The sequence below is a fragment of the Xyrauchen texanus genome, chromosome 15, assembly GCF_025860055.1.
Source record: "Xyrauchen texanus isolate HMW12.3.18 chromosome 15, RBS_HiC_50CHRs, whole genome shotgun sequence".
Classification (NCBI taxonomy): domain Eukaryota; kingdom Metazoa; phylum Chordata; class Actinopteri; order Cypriniformes; family Catostomidae; genus Xyrauchen; species Xyrauchen texanus.
The window spans coordinates 23,617,932-23,634,248 of record NC_068290.1 but is presented as its reverse complement, the minus strand read 5'-3'; the positions used below and the strand labels follow the sequence as shown (position 1 = coordinate 23,634,248).

The 16,317-nt window shown below is 36.5% G+C and overlaps 1 protein-coding gene across 1 annotated transcript; it reads left to right on the top strand.

Annotated features, from left to right (window-relative positions):
* The first annotated feature begins 5,080 nt into the window (after positions 1-5,080).
* Positions 5,081-14,522, top strand: slc50a1 (solute carrier family 50 member 1). Its single transcript, XM_052144514.1, has 6 exons — positions 5,081-5,289; positions 5,857-5,934; positions 6,070-6,193; positions 6,417-6,578; positions 10,586-10,705; positions 10,795-14,522. The coding sequence occupies exons 1-6, from the start codon at positions 5,222-5,224 to the stop codon at positions 10,900-10,902; spliced, it is 660 nt and encodes a 219-aa protein (XP_052000474.1). The 5' UTR covers positions 5,081-5,221; the 3' UTR covers positions 10,903-14,522.
* The last annotated feature ends 1,795 nt before the right edge of the window (positions 14,523-16,317 follow it).

Sequence of the window (16,317 nt, the reverse complement as noted above, 5' to 3'; positions counted from 1 at the left end):
TGAATATTGTCTTTACATGATACAAAGAACAAGAACCAGCTTTCAAAGAAGCTTGACATTTATTGAAGTGTCACACTTCAAAGATTTTCTAATGAAAATCAGAGCAAAGCTTGGCGCTCTCAAATCAAACACCCAACATTCTACCTCTCCTCTTCAGTTCAGTTTTCATCTTTCTTTCCTGGCTAAGACTTCACTTTTAACACTCAAACATGGGTGAGATGAATGAAAGGAGAGAGGGAGAAGGGGAGTAGAGTAAACTGACACTTTGATGCTGTTATGTAACTTGCATCATTTCCCTGGCACTCTGACCTCTTTCTTTGGCAGAAGAGAAAATTCAACAAGATATGTCTTCTGTTTTTAACCAAACATGTCAATGGCAAATATATTATATATATATATATATATATATATATATATATATATATATATATATATATATATATATATAATACAAAAATATTCTGATAATTAAAATGCATTACATTCTGGCAGAAGATTTCATCATTGATAAGACCATTCAAAAAGCGGCTTTAGAATACAATGTATTGTTTACTACCATATTATTGATCATAAGTCAATCATTGGCATACAGTTCACAGCAATCCATTTCACAAGTGAATTTGTCAATCAGTTGGAGATTTATTATGAGGGCTTGTTTAAGGACTCATCAATGACCACCTGCATGAGACATTTTTAGATTAATCAGAAAATATGAACTTATCAAAACTGTGAAAACCAAATAAAACATCTTTATAAAGCAAAGAAAAACTAGTTAAAATAGAGGTACGTACAAACAAACAAAATTTTCTCCAAAATACTACAGCGTGGACACATTCCCAAAAAAGATGAGAGGCAGATTCATCTACAGCATTATAGGAGCAGCAAAGTGGATCAATTTCAGGGAGCATGTTTCTTAAATAAAGATTGACTGGGTAAAAACGGTGTAACAGTTTAAAGGACACCTCCTTAACCTTGTTGGTAATTAAATATTTGTGAGGTAAAGACCATACGACCTGCGTCAGACATGCTTGTGTCGCGTCTCGGGTGTGTTGCTTCATAAAAGTAAAATGTTTAGGTCACTGTGTCAAGTTAAATATAGTTTAATACTCAATCTTTAAACACATCTTGAGATACCTTGGTTCGCACGTTTATGTTGTGTGTCCGCTAAAGAGTTGTTAATGTTTTGTTCACTGTAATAAACTGTCTGTTGCTCACACAGCTGAAATTTCACTTACTGCCTTCTGGAGTAAACAGGTGGTACTACAAGTTTGACTCTCTCAGGAAAGCGTTGCGATTAAATGCGTTAATTTTTTTAACACGTTATTTTTTGCTAAATTAATCGCGACGTTATTAACGTGTTAAATCGACAGCCCTTATTATATATATATATATATATATATATATATATATATATATATATATATATATAACAATCAGCCACAACATTAAAACCACCTGCTTAATATTGTGTAGTTCCCCCTTGTGTCGCCAAAACAGCACCAACCCGCATGTCAGAATAGCATTTCTTCTCACCACAATGGTACAGACCGGTTATCTGAACTACCGTAGACTTTGTCAGTTCAAATCAGTCTGGCCATTCTCTCTTTGCCTCTCTCATCAAGAAGGCGTTTCCATCCACAGAACTGCCAACAATTATTTTAACCCTATGCAGCATTTATTTAAACAACCATGTCAGAAGATGTATCCCATGGTTTTGCAAAAGATATTACTGTGTTTCAGAAAGGGCACATTTTTGCAAAGAAAACAACTAAGGAAATTACTGAAAATCAAATAGAAATCACTGAAATTGGGTTAAGAACTGTCCAACACATTATTAAAAGCTGGAAGGATAGTTGTGAACCGTCAGCTTCGCAGAAGAGATGTGGTCGGAAGAAAATCTGGAATGATCGTAATCAGAGATCACTAAGATGCTTGAAGTCACATCGTAAAATAACTGTAGTAGAACTCATGGCTATGTTTAATAGTGAAATTAAGAGCATTTCCACTCACACAATGCAAATAGAACTTACAGGATTGGAACTAAACGGCTGTGTGGCCACAAGAAACCACTTGTTAGTGAGGCGAATCAGAAAAAACAATATCCTAGGGATCATAAAGATTGGACTGTGGAGCAATGAAAAAGGTCATGTGGTCTGATGAGTCCAGATTTACCCTATTCCAAAGCGATAGGCATGTCAGGGTAAGAAGGTAAGGGCATGAAGTGATGCACCTGTCATGCATATTGCCCACTGTACAAGCCTCTGGAGGCAGTTTTATGATCTGGGGTTGCTTCAATTGGTCAGGTCTAGGCTCAGCATTGTTATGTGCAAATAAAATGAAGTCAGCTGACTACCTGAATGTACTGAATGACCAGGTTATTCCATCAATGGATTTTTCTCATCCCTGATATGAAAAACATGGGCATATTTCAGGACGACAATGCCAAGATTCATCGGGTTCAAATTGTGAAAGAGTGGTTCTGGAAGCATGAGGAATCATTTTAACACATGAATTGGCCACCGAGTCCTGACCTTAACCTCATTGATAGTCTTTGGGATGTGCTGGAGAAGACTTTATGGAGTGGTTTGACTCTCCCGTCATCAATACAAGATCTCGGCCAAAAATTAATACAACTCTGAAAGAAAGAAATGTTGTGACATTGCATAAGTTTGTCGAAACAATGCCATGATGAATACTCCCTGCAATCAAAGCTAAAGGCAGTCCAACTAAATTTTAGAGTATGCAACTTTTTTTAGCCAGGTAGTGTAAAGACCCAGAAAAGAAGTGGGACTGTAAAACATCCTGAGTTCAATACACACACACGTACGCCCTTACACACACACTTAACCTTACACATACACAAATTAATTGGTGAGACTATAACACAGAGCACTTTTTCTTAATTTGTTAAATAAAATCAGTAAATCAGCCACAATGCAGAACACACCCAGAAATAAGGGGGTGAGACCATAATACATCCACAATGCAGAACATGTGTGTGTGTGTGTGTGTGTGTGTGCAAACACTCACACATGTTCTGTAATTAAGAAATGTATAGGTAATAATATACAACAACAGTAAATAACATAAAATTCCAAAATAAGTGCATCATTTTATTGTAAATACTTCAGAGAATAATTTTTTTTATCAATTCCTTTGAAAAAAATAAAGTTACACCTGTACTCAGGGTTGGGGATTAGTGGAATACATGTAACATGATTATGTATATAAATACAAAAAATGATTTCACTACAGTTACAATTTAAGTTGTTGGAAATCAGAACACAGTTACATTCAAAATGTTTTTTGATTGCTGAAGAGATTACTTTGCACTTTATAGCCATTTGTTTAATTTAAAATTAGTCTATATTTTCAGCTGGGAAAACATTTATCCATATAAATGATGTGATCCAAAGTTCATTTGAACAGCAGTGAAACAATTTCGTATGATGTGTTACATTCATACAAGCAGACAGAGAAGTAAGTTCAAAGTAAGTGGCCGAAATAAAAATAAACCTTGTGAAAATAATCATGAGAACATTTAGCTTTATGCTAATCTTAAATGCTATATTTTTGCATGCACCTGTTACCAGGCACAATCATATCAAGAAAATCCATGTTAGATCATCATTTTTATTGTTTTACTAAGATCTTTGATATAAGGGGTCAAATCTAATTCTTGATGAGAAATTCTTTTTTTTTTTTCCTGTAAAAATATCTATAAAAAAAAGTGGACTACAGTGCATAAAATATTTAGGCATTTTTCAGAGAATGTATTTTTAAAAAGTGTATTTTGTCTTACTGTACTGGCAGATTTTTTCACTTGTTATTAACTTGTTTATAGCTAAAACAATTGAATATAAAATCTGCCAGTGCTGAAGTAATCCAAAGTATTTAGATTACATTACTGACCTTCAGTAATCTAACAGAATACATAACAAATTACATTTTACAGCATGTATTCTGCAATATGTAGAAGAATACGTTTTAAGAGTAATCCTCCTAACCATGCCTGTACTGTTTCTGAATAGCCAATTTGTTGACTTTTATTGAAATGTCTAGGGAGGTTAAACATGTAAAAATGACAGTATTTAAATGCCACTATATAATCAAAAAATATACAGTACTGTGCAAAAGTTTTAGGCACTTGTGAAAAATGTTGCATAGAGAGGATGTCTTCAAAAATAATGACATAAATAGTTTTAATTTATCGCTTAATGTCATACAAAGTCCAGTAAACATAAAAAAGCTACATCAATATTCGGTGTGACCACCTATGCATTTAATAGAGCACCAATTCTCCTATGTACACCTGGGCACAGTTTTTCTCAGTTTTTGGCAGATAGGATATTTCAAGCGTCTTGGAGAATTCGCCACATTTCTTCTATCTATAATTGCTTCTGTCTCTTTATGTAATCTCAGACAGACACAATGTTTAGTGGGGGCTCTGTGAGGGACATGCTATCTGTTGCAGGGCTCCCTGTTCTTCTAGTCTAATCATTTCTATTTGCAAAAGTAATGATTTGGAGTCTAACAATTATATTTCCTATTGACACACTAAAGCTTAAGATATAAATAACCATCTTAAGACAAATGCTTTTGTGAAACATCTTTAAGAATTTTGCACATTACTGTATGTGGTTAGAATTTGGCATTAATTGTAAACATATAATAACTGGGTTAGTCTTAAAATCACACTATCCTCTTTTTAATTTGTTATTTTAATTAATTCCACTGTAATTTAACATAAAAGTATAGGTCTATAAATATATATTAAATAAAGTAGATAAGGAGAAAAGAAAAACACCATGTATAAATTCATAAACTTTGATGTACCAGCATGTTAGGATCATAATTTAAAAAAGAAACACGTGGTCACAATCTTAAAATATAAATAAATAAATAAATAAATAAATAAATAAATAAAGGTTCAAATCTCTTGAACATAGCCTACTGCTTGATTTCGAAAACAATTAAATGAATCATTTTATTTGACTACACATCCGGACTACAAATTGACGTCAGTGAGAATCGCTCGGTGATAACCATTCAGAATGTAGGAATCAGTGGACGCTGATTGCAAACACGGAAATAGTGAAGGTAGACGTCAGCGTTGCATATGTGGAAGATTCATAAGTTTTTACCAATATAATATTATTCGCTTGATTGCACAGATATCTGTATAGTGCAACAGGTGTTTATTGATTTGCCTTTTCAGTCTATGGATTTGCTTCAGCTGCTATCATGTGCGTGCATCATATTCACCGTCGGGATGTTCTCGACAGGATTGTAAGTAACGTATGTTTGCCGTACTTGATATTTATGACTAATTGAGTAGCTGATCTAAACTCTAAACAAAACATATACTTTTAATAATGTTTGTTTCTTTTCCGTACCTCTCGTATGTCGTGGCACCTTTTCACCCCCCCCTGCAGTTTTTCGTGGAGTTTACACGTGTCAGTGTTGAGTACAGATATTTTTGAGCAAAAAAAAAAAATATATATATACATAGGCTGCTTTTAAAAACTCCTTACGCCACCCCCTCCTTGCAAAAATTTACAATTTTTCTTTACTACAGAAAAACTGTGGCGACATGGTATTAAGCATCATTGCCATCAACAATAAATAAACGGAAATATTCTTATGTCGTTTGAAGGAGAATCACTTAAATAATCCTATTTTTAAGTATGTAAAAAGTTTATGCAAGGCACCTGAAACAAATTACTTGACCCTTAATATTAACTGTCTTCTTCATGAGACATGTAATTTGCATGTGGATATTGCATAACTGTATTCATGTATTGTGATCCTCTAAATAATGTAGCACTCAAATTAATAGCTTCTCTGTGTTTGCAGGACAGACTTGAAGAAAATGAAGGCCACTCAGAGTGCGGATAATGTTCAGTTTCTGCCCTTCCTTACCACATGCTTAAAGTATGTATTTGGTATTTGTGAGGGCTAACAATATCACCAGCAACTCTCATTTGTTACTATTACATATGTGTATAAAAAAAGCACTTCAGTCTGAATGATCTCTATGGCCCATTCTGTATCTTTGTATGTGATTAGTAATCTAGGTTGGCTGTACTATGGATTACTAAAGGGTGATGGAACGGTGAAACTTGTCAACACCATTGGAGCCACTTTACAGAGCCTATACATCATCTCCTATTGTCATTATACCAAAGAGAAGGTGTGTCATATAGTGATATCTACTTGTTATTCTACTCATTAATCAACTCTTATTTATTTATATACAAAAAATATTAAGGTTCTGAAGAATATTGTAGAAGTGATCAGGGAATACATGGAAAAAGTCCATATTTGTAGCAACCATACCACTGTCATTGTAAATCTAATAGGAAAGAGCCTAATCTATTCTTTTCTAAATGCTGCTGAACCTGTGTGTGTTTCAGAGGCGTGTGTTCACACAGACACTGGTGATGGTGTGTGTGTTGTGTGTAGGCTGGTTTTATTTCAGTGTGGTGATTCCTCCTGGAAAAGCACAGCTCTCACAGCTTGGCCTCGCATGCAGTGTGTTCACCATCAGCATGTACCTCTCTCCACTCGCCGATATCGTAAGTACACACTGATACATGTACATGTTCAAAACACACAGTCAATGGGTATCTGCATATGTTTGCATATAAACAACCAGTCAGTAACTGCACTGCCTGATTTAAGTCTCAGAAATACAATTGGTTAGGCTGTAGATTCAAAACAACCATCTCATAAGAATCATTTGTTATAGAATTGGACTACACTGGTCGCGCTGTATGTTTTGCACTGTAGATTCAAAAGTACCAGCTTATGAGATTAATTAGTTCGGGAATCGGGCCTACACTGTTCGCGTGTTTCATGCCGTAAATTCAAAAAAGCTGGCTCATAAGAGTCATTTGTTTGGGAATTGGGCGACACCGGTCACAATATATGTTTCCCGCTGTAGACTCAGAAGAGTGGTATACCGCTGAATAGCACAGCAGGAAACACTGTCAGATTAATTTAGTTTGTTGTTCCATACGCATTGGCAGAAACATACACGTTCAGTAATTGTTAATGGAACCGAAATGAAAAAAGTCATATGGTTCCAGTGTCTTAATAAGCATTGGTTTTTGTTTGCAACCCTTAATCTGACATGCGGATAAAACGCTTACCATATTTTTTTGTTGTTGATGTGAATGTGCGTCCAGTCAACCTCTTGGCGCAAATTCATCTGTTTCCCGGTAGATGCCAGCTAGCCAGTTTAAACTGATGGCAACATTGACAAGTTTTGTGACACACTTATCCTCGAATATTTAGAAAATAAGAAACCTATTAGCCTTATAAGTAGTTTCTTTTGAAGGAACTGAAAAACCAAGAACCTGGTGTTCTTTTGGTTTACTTTTGTACAATTTTGGTATTGTGCGATTTGATGTCCAAAGTGAAATCTGTCGAGAAACACTGTATTATAACTTATTACATAAAGCATATATCAGCACTAGGGCTGGGACAACGCGTCGACGTCATCGATGACGTCGACGCAAAAAAATACGTCGACGCAAAATATGCGCGTCGATTCGTCGGAGCCAAAACAAAGATGGCGGCGCCGGCGAGTAGTAGAAACACAAGTGGCTCCTCGGACTATCAGAAGTGCAAGGCGGCATGCACTCGTTCCTCTAAAGTATGGGAATTCTTTAATTTAAAAGGAATCAATTCCGTGATATGTCGTCTTTGAAAAATGGAGATGGCCTTCCATTCTAGCACCACGGCAATGCACCAGCACCTGAAGAGGCGCCACCCGGTTGCAGCTGCAGATGACAGAGCACCGTAAGTTTTTTTTCAACTCCCCACTTTGCACTCGATGTTGGAGTAGGCTATAATACGTTGTCGACACCTAAAGTTTTCGCTTATAGCTATTAATAATGCGCTTGTAGCTATGAATGTCGTGAAAAATACATAGAGGACACTGACAACGCGCTGACAGACAGGACCAAGCAGGTAACAATTAATAAAGTCTCAACTTTCAAATTTGGTCATTCAAAGAAAATTAAACCATAAATAGGCCTACTATTTTGTGGTTCTTTAATGTGTCGTGACAGATTGCCTCAGTTAAAGCTGCTCGTGAACCGATCATCTTTTCCTTGGTTAATTTACAGCAGCAAATAAGCTAAACATGAATGTAGCCTACATCAGAAGGACTGTTGTTTTAACCACGGAAAGACGTCAGTACGGTAGCCTACAATCCATTATTCAAATTCAAATCCACCGACGTTAATCTTCTCTCTCCTGTCTACTTTGTCGGACAAAAATGGAGTATTATGATTGATTGATCAGATCGCCAGTCAATCAAACTCCCGGCAAATGTTTTTTATTTTTACATTTTATACACCCCCACCCCCGATGAAACCGGTATTACCGGTGTTGTCACAAGTCGATTAATCGAATCGAAATCGAATCGGACTGGAAAAACGAATCGTTAGATTAATCGATGCATCGAAAAAAATTATCGCTAGATTAATCGTTTAAAAAATAATCGTTTATCCCAGCCCTAATCAGCACTGAAATAAATGTCTATATTTTCTCTCTTTTTCTCTCCATTTCCACTGTAAAAATATTAGTGTGAAACCAGTCAGTGACATTCTAGCATTCCATCTTTTATCATGCTGTCCATCCTCTCACAGTCTCCATCTTCCTGTTTTCAGTCTCTCTCTTCCATATTTATCAGCCCAGCTCCATCTATCTGTCCTGTGCCCCGTGGTCTATTTCCTGTCATTTTCTCACCTCCTTTTGTTTCTTCCTGTTCTTCCCACCGTCACTGTCTGCAAGTGTCATTAGGCCTTTTCCCACTGTAAGAACTAAAGCCCATTTTTTGTACTTTTACTCAGAACTTCTTTCTTTTTGTTTTGTTTTGCTTTTGCATAGGAGGAACTATAGTTCCCCTTAGCTGTTTAGATACTTTTTTTTTAGCTGCTCCAGGGTAGGTACTTTTTGGAAGGAGAGGGACTGTGGGAGTTGTTTCAACCTTTAATTGGTCAAAAACATACAGCATGATGCACAGAGCAATGAGAAATGCAGAGAGTCAACAGCTGCCTTTTGTAAACAAATTATTGGTGGCTAGCCTGCTTCTCAATGGATTGTGCTAATTTTCCAATTCCCTTAACAGAAATAACATATCCAAAGAGTATTGCCTGTTTCACATATTATACAGTATGTTTGCGAGGAGTGAGCAGAGCTGCAGTGTGACTTCGCTTTGACTTTTCATCACATCTGTACTGTGTGACTACTATACAGAAAATAAAGTGATCTCTGAATTACTACATTTAATTTTTCCTGGGATAAAGGACACAAGAGTGGGTATTTTAAACCTTTAATAAACTTCCACCATCATGCAATCTAATAAGAATGAGGAAAGTCTTGCGTGCCTGTTACTGCATTGCTAACTTGCATCAAGACATCTATTTTTCAGTCAATGATTATTAGTTCAGTACAGTATTTTATGTTGAGTCAGAAGAGCCTTTATTTTTTCATGTTGATAAATATGTTTATAGTGCATTTTCGATATATTTTCTGCTGAATTCAGCGTATGCTGCATGGACAAAATAAGCTGAGTGCCTCATCTCTCCTCTCACTGCGGCTTCAGGGACGCAGCGCTGCATGCACGGCTACCAGATGACCATGACAAAAAAATCATGATGCAATTTGGGCAGATAAACAGCAGCAGAGGTGGGAGCTGCGGTGAGGGGGAATGCCTAGCTCACACTGGGATCTACTCGGAGAAAGTATAGCTGATTCTGACTGTGGAAATGAAAGATTTTTTTGTTACTCGTTTCTTGTTTTTCATGACAGAAAAAGCACGAAACACAGCTATGTCAGTTTCGTAAAACATTTAAGCAAAGACAAAGGCGCCCTGACTATATCTCTGTCAGGACGTGGTTCACGGCTTGTAAAATCACATTGTAACCTGTAAAGACTGTAACCTGAAGACACAGTTTGTTTAAAACATCCCTGACAAAATTATCCCTTATCCTGGCATCCTCAACACACTCTCACAGCGAAATCGTCAGGATTCGTATGACTTTTCTAAATTTGGCTAATTTGTATGATATCGTGCGACTGCACTCTTTCATTTCCTACGCCTTACACTACAGTCAATGACGTCGCTGGACATCGTTTCCATATAATACACGACAATTACTTGCTTCTGCCACACACAACAACTTCCTATCATATTTACTCACGCTTCTGCATTAAACATCTGGAAATTTGCTTGTGATGAAGTCATATGAGTTTATGCAAACAACATCGTGTGAGACCATACAAAAAAGCTAACTTGCAAATTATGTACAAATTTTCATGAGATTGGGTTGGTATCCTCCATCGATGTTGTTGATTTTCCCTGCACTCCAAACGAGCTAAATCAATATCTTTTCCCCAGTATTCCCTATCTCCTCTCTAAATTCTCTGTAAATAAAAAGTGGCAAAAGGGAAAAAAAAAGTGAAATATTCTTGTGATTGTGCTAATATTATATTATAAAGCCTACTTAACACATCTGACTGCTTGAAAACATCTTCCTCAAAAAACTTCTGTGATCCTTATTTCCACCAGTTGGAGATTTTGCGTACCAAGTCTGTGGAGAGGCTGTCTTTTTCCCTGACCGTCGCTACATTCTTTACATCGGCGTCATGGACGCTGTATGGCCTTCAGCTAGGAGACTATTATATCATGGTAAGAGGCTGAAGAGACTGCCATGAAACAATGAATTGCGGTGGAAACAAACTGTTTTGTATGTCACCCTCTGTGTCTCTATCTTTCAGGTGCCCAACACCCCAGGCATTTTTACTAGCCTCATCCGCTTCTTCCTCTTTTGGAGGTTCGGTGCCATCATTCAAAACAAGCCCTCCTATAAACTCATCCAAGTCTGAGAGGGTATGGAGATTGATTTAATCTGATTGAAATTAAGTGCCTTCTCCACTTTCCTTAACCTAAACTGTGAGGGCTTATGGTTCCTTGATACCAGGCTGTCTTGAGGCCCTCTGAATAACACTCATGATATGCTTTATTAAACCTCTCCCCTTCCCATCTAATGAAACTGACAATTTAAAGATGAAGTGTGTCAATCTGTGCCACTAGTGTCACTAAGTGGAATTGCAAATATATCTTTTTGAAAATACATGTTGTTTATAATAACAATAATAATAATAATAATAATAATAAAATACTGTGATCAGTCAGGTTTTTCCAGCAATAATACTGACTTCTGTTGGTTGGCCAAACAGATAGCCCCGACCGAAACGCACACCATTGGTGAGCCGATGTTGCTTTGTCAGGCCACTTAAACAAGGTTTTATTGTGCAACAGTGTTTTCTCTTTTTGGAAAATCAAAAATGTGTCTGGCTCTGCATTAAAAAATGGCACACTTCACCTTTAAATCTGGCTGATAAAGACCGTTTTTCAGCAAAGAGCATACTTCAATACTCTCAGTTTGATTGTCAAGTTTTGCCTGCATTATTCTAGAGACTAGTGTTGGTTAATCAGTGACCAAATCAGCAAACTTGACACACCCCAAACTCAAACCTGTTTACTGTTTCAATATTTCTCTTGAAGTTACATGTGTTGTATTAAGTTTATTTTTTTTGCCTTGGGTACACAAGGTTCTGTGTGGCCTTTTTGCAAGTGTAACGCTTTGTTAGCTTCTTATCTAATGATTGCAGTGTTTACAAATTGTACGTTAATCATACCCTCCTTCCGCTTTGTAGAAGCATTGTCATGTACTTAAACTGTTATCTAGTGGCAGTTTGGCAGCTATTTAATCAGTGCCCAACTTGGCAGAAAAGTTAAAGTTTCTTTCAATCAGAACTTGGTAACCCTAAAGCTAAGTGCAGAAAATGCACAGAACAGCACAACCCACTTCAGAGTTTTAATTTGTCTCCTCTGTCCCAGCTGTAATTTTTCACACCTCAGTTCACAGATCTCTGTATTGAGTAAAGCATCAAGATGCCATTCCCATATCTGAGAAGATATTCCTTGCTCCTTCCCTGAAAGAGCATATTCTTGTATTTTATGATAACTTTATGAAGACTTTACATGCACTTCAAAAAATCTATTCCTTACTCAGAATTTTTGTCTTGTTTTCCAGTAAAAATATCAAAACTTTCTTAAATAAAATAATTTACTTGATAGGTAAAATTGCATAAGATCTTAAGTCTTGTTTTAAGTTAAGTCTAATAAAATTGAATGAGGTTTATGCTTAAAACAAGAAACACAACTATAGCCAATCAGGTAAAAAAAAAAAAAAATGGTTTAGTTTTTTTCTTTTTTCCTCTGATTTCTCTGAAAACAAGACTTAATATCTTATGCAGTTTTGCTTCTCAATGTATCTTGTATCTTTAAGGATGTTTAGATATTCTTAATGGAAAACAACAAAAAAATATATATATTTTTTGGCAGTGTTGATTGAAGCCCAAAGTATACTTCAGTCAGACACGAATGCTGAGAGTCTGCATACAGTGTGCTGATGCAAATGTAATCATCAGCAGAGTGCTTGAGCATGGAATGTGTCCAGCTTAGTGAATTAGTGGGTGCAAGGGGTGGCAACACTCACATTTGAGCTGTTACTGTCACGAAGAAGCGCTAGAAGATTTGAACACTGCTAAATAAAAGGAGACAAAGGTAAATACAACAACAGTTGATGTGCATATCAAGAGTGTGTGTGTGTGTGTGTGTGTGTGTGTGTGTGTGTGTGTGTGTGTGTGTGTGTGTGTGTGTGTGGAGGTCAGGAGATACCTGTATTTATATAACTCAAGTCTTAAGGACTATAAAGACATCTTTATGGGTCTAAACTCCTGCAAAGAAACCGAAGTATACTTTTAGGCTTTAGTTGTTTGTGCATGTGCTCTGACATGTTGCGCAGAGGCCTTTATGTGAGGGCAACCTGATTTCGAATCTGGCTCGTGACAGTTCCTGACCCCCCCCATTTCCTGTTTCTTCTCTGTCCTATCAGTTAAAGGCAAAAGAAAATCCAATATAATAATAGTAAATAACTTTGAGAAAGGAGAACACTAAAGTTGCACAAAATAGTCTTTACTTGGGTGAATTTTTTCAAGGATACTCATGGAGCAAACATCAGCAAATTCAACAAGTAATCGATTTGTTCGCAATGGGCTTTGTAAATAAAAAATTGTTGTTATGATTTGTAACTTTTTTTGTTTTTGTTTATGTATTTGATATTGCACCCATTGTACAATGTTTTGTGGTTTAATTTAAGCTTCAATGTCTTTATATTCATTTGTACAATTGTATATCCTATGCAACAATGTATATTACATTATATTTAGAGGGATGTTCTTTCTGGAGTTTTCTGAAAAATGGCTGAAATACATTTTTATGTTAAATAAATGTCTGGCTTAGAGAGACTTAGAGAAGAGTTATGAGAGCTTAACAGCGGAATGTGAGTTGATGTTCTTTAGTCTCAAAGAGGATCATGCCAATTGTGAGATGAAAATGCATATAGGCGTGTTGACAGACATTTTAATTTCTGTGGGAATTTATCAGATGTTTGTATTTGTATAGCTCTTCTCAAACACTTGTTGGTGTATGTATTTTTTTGTTTGTTGGCCTATTTGTAGTTTGTCTTCGTCAACAGGAGTAAGTGCAGTGGGAACCATCTGCTTGCTGTTTCTAGTCTTTACATGCTTTTCCTGCCAGCTGCTTAGAGAAAGACATGAAAGAGGAAAAGTATTGTTGGTGATGAGTGTTTCTAAAAGAAAGAAGAGAAAATTATTTAGCTGCGATTGGCAAAACTTTTAATCTGAGTGTTGACCATGTCAGTCTCGCACCTGATTTTTACCTTACTGAAATCATGTTAACACCTATAATGTTCATGTCTGGTGTCTATACTTTTGAAGGGTTTTTTTTCTCCCCAATTTGGAATTTCCAATTTGCTAAGTCCTCGTTGTGGCGTGGTGACTCTCCTCAATCCGGGTGGCGGAGGACGAATCTCAGTTGCGTCTGGGATCGTTAATCTGCGCATCTTATCACAAGGCTTGTTGAGCGCATTACCGTGGAGACAAAGCACGTGTGGAGGCTTTACACTCTTCCCCGCGGCATCCACCCACAACTCACCACACACCCCACTGAGCGCAATAACCACATTATAGTGGCCATGAGGAGGTTACCCCATGTAACTCTACCCTCCCTAGCAACCGGGCCAATTTGGTTGCTTAGGAGACCTGGCTGGATGAAACTGTATTTTAATGTCTATTGACTGGTCCCATTTATTTTTTATTGTAAGTGATTTTCTGTAACTGCAAATTTAGCGTATTTTGTTAAATAAATGAGAGATGAGTCAAAATAATTGTTTGTGGTAATCAACATTAAGCCACAAATGCTGTTCATTGAGCTTGATTTTAATTTAACCTGAAACATTCCTTTTAACCTATGTGTTGTGTTCGTTTGTGCTAACACCAGCCCACTAAGATTGTTTTTTATTTATTTTAAAAAATTTTAATCCCCTTTTCTCCCCAATTTGGAATGCCCAATTCTCACTACTTAGTGGGCCCTCGTGTTGGCACAGTTACTCACCTCATTCCAGGTGGCAGAGGACTCGGTTGCCTCCGCTTCGGAGACAGTCAATCCACACATCTTATCACTTGGCTTGTTGTGCATGACACCACTGAGACACGCAGCATGTGGAGACCCATGCTGTTCTCTGTGATCCTAGCGCTCCATTGAGAGTGAGAACCACTAATCGTGACCACTAGGAGGTTACCTCATGTGACTCTACCCCCCAAAGCAACCGGGCCAATTTGGTTTATGCATGGTTTTTGAAAAAACAAACATTTTAAGTCTTTGAAATAAGAACATATAACACATACTAAACATTTGTCCACAAGCCTTTTGAGAACTGGATCTTGTAGCCTAGAGTTTTTGCCACAAAATGATGTGGAAAAACATCCTGATCACTCATTCATGCAAAACATTATAGTAATTTAACTTTTGTTAGACGCTTTTAGTGTTCGAAATGTCATATGCGAGGAGGCGTGAATGATCATGAATAATGATTGTAATTCACACCTGAGGAGACAAAAGACCCCTCCTCTGGGCCTATCAATGAGGAATGTGACAGAAAGAGAATGAATGTGAGGAGACTTAATGATCAAAATCAAGTTTTAAGTTAAAAGAATTAATCTGACAATACATTTTCTTTACATAAAGACTTTACTTAATTTTAGACCTACACTACCATTTAAAAGAAGTCTCTTCTGCTCACCAAGACTGCATTTATTTGATCCAAAATACAGTAAAAACAGTGATATTGTAAACTATTTTTACAATTTAAAAGAACCGTTTTCTATTTGAATATATTGTAAAATGCAATTTGTGATCAAAGCTGAATTTTCAGCATCATTACTGCAGTCTTCAGTGTCACATGATCCTTCAGAAATCATTAGAAGATGCTGATTTTCTAAAATGGGCATATTTAAAGTGCGTTTTACTAATTTAACCTGAAAACATATTTGCAAGCACAAGCTTTGTTGATGATAATGAGGCAGCATAAACACTAGTTCAAATATAATCTAAACATTCATATAATTTTATATCATATTTATATCATACATCATACAATTTAAATACCTGCTTTAGCCGAAACGGCATTTAAATGTAACTAAAACTTGCTTATTAGGACATATTTAAAATTTCAATACTCTGAATCCTGGCTGGAAAGTCTGGAAACAGTCCCACTAGTAAAATATGTACATGTTTATATAAAATAGCATGTCAACTATAAACTAAATTACTTACTGGATCAAGTCTCTCTTCAAAAAACAAACGCTCATCGGAGTCCCGATCTTCTGAGGAAAATTGTAACTCTTCGTCACTATCCAGGAGTTTTCTCACTTCTGTATTGTACGATCTTCCAAATGTGCAGAAAAGTGAACGAACTAGATTTTTTGAAGACACAGTCGGGGGCGATTTCCATTTGATTTGATCGTCTCAGCACATTAACGTATGAATAGCGCACTCTGAGGGTGGGTGGGATCACATTAGGGATAATTAGCTGAGCCAGGAGAAATTGTACATTGCATTTTCATACAGAGTACATTGCAGGAGAATATTTGTTTTAAATTTGAATTGTTTTATTTAAAAGTAGAAATCTTAAGCTTTCTTTAGACATATGTTTCATGTTTGTGTGATAAGAATTCACAGAGTTTCAGTTCATTGTTTTAACGTGTTTCAGAAATATACTCGTGGAGACAGAGACGTCTGATAGCTCACCCTTTTTATTTTCTTTATTTTACAAAAGCACCAGGTTTTGTTGTTATTGTGAGTGTACACAA